Genomic DNA, 7,657 nt, shown 5'->3' with positions numbered 1-7,657 from the left:
TCATTTGGAACTGTAAAAAAAAACTATTTACAGAATTCAGTTTTAAATACATTTCACAACTTCTAAAGTAAAGTTTTATGTTACAAGAATTCAGGGCTCATGGCTTAAGTCCAACTATCAATCTGCAGTCTCTTCTATTATCCTGTCTTCCCATGACTGCACCTTATTGTGTACAGTTCAAGATTGTATTCTTTCTTGACCAAAAGTAAACTCAAACTACATGTTCATTGCAATTAAACAGCTTCTTTATTAGTCTGAAGGCGAGTCATAGCTTCCAGCTTCTGTCTGTAGGCCTCTGCTTCCTGCTCTTTCTTTAGAAGTTGCTGTCGGTATTTCTGTGCTTCTCGATTTGCTTCATCCAGCTGTTTCTGAAGAGCTTCTCTCTCCTAATTTAAAAAAAAAAAAAGGTTTTTTTTCGATTGTTGCAGAAATACATTAACACATAAAAGCATGCATCCTTCAAATAAAAAAAATTTGCAGTAGCTAAAAGTAGCTACCTATTGGTATTTCCTAGACATCTTGCCTTTTCAATCAATTCACTTGTAATCAAAGCCCTAATTTTGTGCTCCACACTATGAGATACGGATTAGTTTCTGACCTCAAAGAAATTCTTTCCTAATAAGAAATATGACTAACATAATGAACCCAAATTGGGTACCTGTACTTTTATACATACTACAAAAAACTAGTAAAGAACTTTAAGAGGGAAATGTACGTAACCATTCCTCTTCACATTTCTGTGATGTTTTTATCTAAAGGTAATAATTATAAAACAGTATTTATTGATCATCTATTACATTGATTAACAGGGTGATTTCCAATAACAAGTCTCTAAGAAAGATATTATGCCCATTTTACAGATGAGGAAAACAATGCCCAGAGATGATGTCACTTTCCCAAGGTAACACAATAAGGAGTCAGGTTTATGAGATTCTAATACTACCGCTTTTAAAACTATCTTCCCCTGTGAGAGCAAGCAAGACTCATCTTTAAAATGAAGAGTGCTGGTCTAGATTAGTGTTTCCTAAATTATACCATTGTACAAACCGATAAAATACTAATGTGATTCATTATATTATACAGGAATAAAGTATATATATTAAATTCCTCAATAAATTGAGAGGCAAAACACAAATCTGGTCCAACAAAAATGGTATTCTTTGTCCTCCTCCTCACTCTGCCCCTATACAGTTGCCTAAGGGAAAACATTTCGAAGATTTCTTTCCTACACCTCCAGTAAGCACATGGACAAAAACTCAACTTGAGAGGGCCCAGGCTTAACCTCATTACAGAAGCCCTCTTAGTGGGGCAGGGGCTGAGGTAGGACTACTAATCACAAAAAAGGCCAGGTTCACACTGGACAAGACACTTGACCAGAGAGAACTGAAGGGAAAGGCGAAGGGGCTGCAGCTTGTTGGGGAGGAGGTCACTCACTATGAGGGTCTCTTCCACTGCCTCCTTGGTCCCTGTCCACTGTGAACCCCAGCAGATTCCCTCCCCTTCACTATGCACATGGTCCGCAAGGAGGAACATGTGCAATATTCCTGTCTTCCTGTAATCCCACTCCCTTCCCCACACTGGGAATGAAGCTAGATCCAACATTTATTTTTCCCATGGGTCCACCAAATGTGGGAGTGGTTGATTATACAAGTAGTCTCCAAATCTTCCAATTACACAAAATGTACAAGTAGAAGAGAGGTGTGCCCTCATCTCCGAGCTAAGAAATGTCCGAGCCCTAATCTGCTACCCTTTTTTCCTGACTACAGGCAAGATGTCAGAGTAGGAACAAGTCAGAAAGGCCACTCAAGAGACAAGCCTCATGCAAGCAATTGACACTAGTCCCTGACAGTGAACTCTGCAGGACTTTGGGCACACCAATGCACAGCGTGGGAGGCTAAACACCCCACCCTGCCACCATGTATGCATTCACAACCACGCATAAATGTTTACAATTTTACACGTACTAAGAAATAAAATCCTTTGGCAGCCAAAATTTTGCCTGAAGGGTTTTTTTTTTTTAATGGAGGTGCTGGGGATTGAACCCAGAACCTTGTGCATACTAAGCATGTGCTCTACCACTGAGTTATAACCTCTCCCTAAGTTTTGAATATGGATAAAGACTTGTCCTGATTTGGTAGGAAATACTGGGAAAGATTAACTCTAAGGTATCTTCCAGTATTACCTATTTATTCACACTTAGAAACAGCAAGAGACTCACAATTATTTCAGAAGATGAAAGCAATACAGAAGATATTTATCTTCCACTACAACTCCAAACCCAAGCAATATATTATTACATTAGGCAACAGAATAGAGCAAGGAAGGACTCTAAGTTTGCTTTTTTACTTCCAAACAACATTCTTGAATTATGCTTCAGCTAGTAGCAATTATTTTTTAAGTTTTATCACTTTTAATATGTAATTTTCTAATATTCAAATTTATTTTACTTTAGCTATTATAAAACCAAAAAGTCATTAGTGATTTATCTTCTACCACACCTCAATATAAATTTTAGAAGACAATAATAGCAACTAATAGTCACTGAGCACTTACTATATGCTCAACGCTATACTAGTTCTTCACACGCATTCTCATTTAAGCCTTACAACCACCTGATAATTAATGTAGGTGCTATTATTTTCCCCTTTTTACTGATAGGAAGTAAAGCCTTGAAAGGCTAACTAACCTGACCAATCACACTCAGAAAATTATCATTCAACCCTAAATCGGATTCCAGACTCATTCTGAACCACTGAAATTTTTTTTTCAAAAAAGAGAGAAATTGGGCAGGGTGTGTGAGCTGTCTGCTTGAGTGTAAACATCAGTTTTCTAACTGCCACGGGCCAAATATGATCCTGTTTTTATAAATAAAGTTTTGCTGAAATACCGCCATATCCAGTCATTTCCAAACTGCCCATGGCTGCTTTTCCACTACAGTGCCAGAACTGAGTAGCAAAACACATGCTGTAGGATGTTTAGCAGCATTCCCGGCCTCTGTCAGTGGCATGCCTCTCATTGTGACAAAAGCATCTCCAGAAATCGCCAAATGTCCCTTGGGGTCCAAACTGCTCCTGCTGAGAACCACTGCTTTAGAGAAACTTTTTGGGTTAATGGCCAAGCTATCACTTAGAAAGGAGTATAAAAGTATACTCCCAAGACAACTCTACTGGTCATCCAAGAAAATAAATTCAAAAGAACTTCTTCATTGACTATAAGAAAATGATTACCTGGTTTGATGACAACATTGGAGGTCTCTCTTCATTCTATATCTCCTACCCATCTCTACCATCTCTGCTTATTCTGTGCTTCAAGGTCTCTCCATAGTTGCTCTAAGATCATGCAACCTTGACTTGAACATTTCCAGTGATGGAGAATAAGATTTCCATTACCAGAAAGCTCTAATTAATTACTAAAATTAAGCTAAAACTCTAACTCCCTGAAGTTCTTTATATCAAGCTAAAATTCCATCTCCCTGAAATTCTTGCTCCTTGGTTCTAGTTAATTTATATACCTCAATTCATACTTTCCTATTATTCGCAATCATTCTCCTTGCTCTCTGAAAGACTGTAAAAGAGGAATTATGCTGATATTTGAAGAAAACAGCAACTTTCACCAGTTGTTAGGTAAATAAAGGTACAGGCTGCACATTCATTGTTTTAAAAATGTTAGATTGAGTCAGTTACATTCAATAAAAATTCAGAGATTTTAAAATGTTTTATTAAACAGTTAAAGCAAAGTACATGACAAAATCTTTTTCACCTATATGCCAGAAAAAAAATCACCTAATCAGTAAAAGATATTAAAAATTATTAAATAATAAGTACACTAATACCATTCAATGACATAAATTGTTAGTTTGGAAGAACTTCAGTGTACTGAGTATTTCTTTAAATTTTGAAGAAATAAAACAACTCACCCTCAATAATTAAAGTCATACTTTTATCAAATATTCTAGTTAAACCATGAATCGAACTTTTCTTAATTCAGTAACATATTCTTTGAGATTGTGGCCAAAGATGTACTAGGACTTACATTTAAGTGAATTTGGGCAAGGATATTTTCTAACTGTCCGCAGTCAGAATTATGTTCTCTTTAAGTGACATTAAAAAAAAATTCCTCTCTTTTCTGTGATGAAAAAAATCTTAATGAAGACTTCCTAAATATTCATCAATATTTACTATTCTTATATATCAGATATTATCAACATGTATATAATGACTTTTTCAATTCTCCTAAAGACCCCAAAATGCAGATATTGTTATCCTAAATGCCAATCTGGGAGAAAATAAAACAGAAACTCAGAAAGGTAAGATAATTTGCCTCAAAGCTAATAGGGGTTCAAATCCAGTTCATTTAATTTTAGGTCTAATATTCTTTACATTGCAGTTGCTCTTTCAAAGTTATTGAAGAATGACTTTATTTTCATTTGATATAAGGTTATATCAAATGTGGGGACATAATTTTATTTAGTCATGTAAGAAAAAATCCTGTGAGGTATGGTTTGGTTACATTTACACACTAGTTTACACTTACAAACTAGTTTGGGAGAGGGAAAAAAAGATAAATCCTATCAACCGTTAGTCTAAACTTAGTTTTCTTAAAAGGCTTAATAGTGAAACAAGCAGCTATCTATGGCTTTTTAAAAAATAATGCAGTTGACAAACTTCAACATTCTTTAAGAGGATCTTTCAGCCCAAATAGGCATTTGCATTTCACTTTCGAAAGGAAAAAAAAATTTTTTTTAGTCAATATATAGTGACATTTCCTTTAGTGACTTGTGAGAAGGATGTATGTAAATTTAACAGAAAATAAAGGATGGAGTGCAAGAACCAAAGACATTCCAATGTTACCATGATGACAGGCTTTGTTACAAACAAATTCTTCACTCATTCATTCATTCATTCAATGTTTATTTATTGAAGGCTTGCTATATGGATAAGGCAGAAAAATTAGACAAAAAATACTATGACTTTCATTCTATATCAAAACAATACTGTCATTAATAAATATAAAACACAAAAAAAAAAAGAAAGAAAGAAAAGTAAATCAAATTTATTTTGGATGACTGCAGCAAAACACACCGGGCAAAAGACTCCTTACTTCTATTTCTGCAGACTCCACCCGGTTTTCAATTATTTCAATACATTGTCTCTTGGCTGGTGGTTCTTCACTTATAACTGTTTCTTCAGCAATGTCTGTTGCTGGTACTGTTAATACTAAAATGAAAAAATGTACACATTACTTCATTTTCAGACAGGTTTAGAAGAACTAAAAGTAGCCTTGACATTGTTGATGCCACTTATCTAAAATAAATATATTTCAAAAATAATCATTTCAAAACACTGATTTGCTTCTTATGAGAAATGCCCATATTTGTCTTCACCTTCTTGCTTTTTTACTGAAAAGTACTGAATGTTTAAAGTACCTATTTATTTTCTAAAAATTTAATAGATATTATATTCATTCACATGGGCTCAAAATTGAAATAATTTAACAAGTACATTTTGAGAGTTCTGATTCCACCCCTGCTAACACTGATCATCTCTTTCCTTGGTTTCTTGTGTATTCTTTTTGTGTTCGTTTATATAAAACAAACATGAATATACATTCTCATTTTCTTTCTTACACAGCAGGTAGCATACATACCAAAACATACGTACAGTAGATACACTGTCTTGCAGCTGCTTTTTCCATTCCATATATCTAGGGTATCTCCCATCAGTACATACAGAGCTTTCTTTAATTTAGCTGCATTATATTCCACTGTGTAGATATACCATTATGAACATTGTTTGTTTATAAATTTTGCTTGTTTGGACTCTGTCCCAATTTTCAGTATCTCCTTGCATTAATTGTAAACACATACAGAGCAAGAGACTATCCATCCTTGCTTTGCACAGCAGTGCAAGAATGTAAAAATGACTGTGCAGTCTGAAATTATGCAAAACCACCTTAATCATCAATGGAGAAAATTACAACTGTCCCATAGCCTTTAAAGTTTTTTTGTGAAAATATTAAAAAACTCTCCTACTGTCATTTATAAATGTAAACAAATTAAAAAATAATAAAATATTATTTATTTAGTACAATGTAGTTAGAAACATTAGAAATATTGAGAATTAAAGTATTTCTTCTAACTCATATTATGCTTATAAATTCACTCAAGAAGAATTGAGATTCTTACATCTGTTTCATTGGACTGTCTACATAGTCTATGTACTTATATGCCAGTTATACATTTTTAAATTAAGAAGGCCTTAAATGTTTAATTTTCAGTAGGTTCCTCTCATTGCTCTTCTTTTCCAGAGTTTTCCTTATTCTTCTTCCCTACTCCTCTGATCAGTATAAACTTCAGAATCTGTTTGGCCCATTACAAGTTCCACAAAAAGACCCAGTGGTCTTTACTAAGGTCTGAATTGTGTCCCCCTCAATATGCAAATGTTTAAGTCCTGAGACCCAGCACCTCACAATGTATTTGGAGATGGGGTCTTTAAAGAGGTAGATAAGGTAACATGAGCTCATTTGGGTGGTTCTTAATCCAACGTGCTTATATGGTGCCCTATAAAGAGGTGAGGACACAGACAACACACACAGACTGAGGGATGGCTATGTGAGGACACAGCAGGAAGGCAGCCACCTGCAAACCAAGGAGAGAGGCCTCAGAAGAAAGCACCCCTGCCAGTACCTCCACCTGGGACTTCCAGCCTCTAGCACCGCAAGAAGATGCATGTCTGTTGTTTAAGTCGCCCCATCTGTGCTGTTCTGTCATGACAGCCCTAGAGAACTGCTAGCACTGTCCTTTTTTTTTTTTTTGTATCACTTACATTTATCAATTAACGCAAGAAGAACTGAGAGTTTTATGACAGGGAGTCATCAAGAGTTTCTTTCCATTTGTTCATCAATGAGATTAGTCTGTGAGTATAATGTCAAGTTTTGGAAACAATCTTGTATCTGCTCGATAGAAATACTTTGAAAGTTTCTTCTTCTCTATATAATTAGAATTAGTTCTTTAAAGCCTTGTTAAAGTCCCTGGGCCTGATCCAAACCTTGGGCCACCCCCAGAAGACTGAATCACAGCAGGAGAGAAAGGCCTCCCAGGCTTCACAGGTCAAGGGTTTCTTCCTCCACGGCTACAGCAACAACATCTTTCCTTGAGACCTGGTCTCTCTGCAGTGCCAGACCTCCACTGTCACTCGAAATCAAGCTTGGTTTAGGAGAACTTCTACCTCCAGCCCTTCCCTTCCCCAATTCCTTCACAGGCCATGAAGGGGCTTGGTCTCTGCAATTCTAGTCATTTTCTAAAACATTATGTGTGTACACACTTTTTGCAGGGGAAGGGGGTCGGGGTGGGTACTGGATGTAGGACGATGCTTGCTGCCACGATGCTGGCTCAGGTAGGAGCTTTCCGTACCTTCTCTTTCTGCTTCCTCCAGCTTTCATGCCCTGGTCTACCTCAGCCCTACTTACAGCACTTCCTACTGCGCCCGGTCTTGCCAGGAGTGTATATGTATTGCTGATTTCTGAACTCAATTCCTTTTCTGGATACATGATTGTGGGTTTCCCGGAGGGTTCTCTTGCTTTAATGATCTTAACATGCTTTTGGTAGCACTTAAAATATGGAATTTTGTGGTTTTCTCAGCCTTTTCGTTTCACTGAA

General features: G+C 36.2%; 1 protein-coding gene across 10 annotated transcripts in view; it reads right to left on the bottom strand.

The window, feature by feature from the left end:
• Positions 1 to 227: 227 nt before the first annotated feature.
• Positions 228 to 7,657, bottom strand: part of GABPB1 (GA binding protein transcription factor subunit beta 1) — a 59,282-nt gene continuing 51,852 nt past the window's right edge. For 9 of the 10 annotated variants that reach the window (XM_072962466.1, XM_006208352.3, XM_006208351.3 and 6 more), the window contains exons 8-9: positions 5,101 to 5,216; positions 228 to 386 (exon numbers count right to left, since the gene is read on the bottom strand). In XM_072962466.1, coding sequence (XP_072818567.1) covers positions 234 to 386; positions 5,101 to 5,216 — 269 coding nt within the window. In that variant the 3' untranslated portion in view covers positions 228 to 233. Of the gene's footprint in view, positions 387 to 5,081; positions 5,217 to 7,657 lie in introns of all 10 variants that reach the window. The other variant, XM_072962468.1, reaches the window with a different exon arrangement.

Source organism: Vicugna pacos, chromosome 6 (assembly GCF_048564905.1).
Source record: "Vicugna pacos chromosome 6, VicPac4, whole genome shotgun sequence".
NCBI classification, from domain to species: domain Eukaryota; kingdom Metazoa; phylum Chordata; class Mammalia; order Artiodactyla; family Camelidae; genus Vicugna; species Vicugna pacos.
The sequence above is the reverse complement of the archived record's forward strand: the minus strand, read 5'-3'. Positions and strand labels throughout refer to the sequence as shown.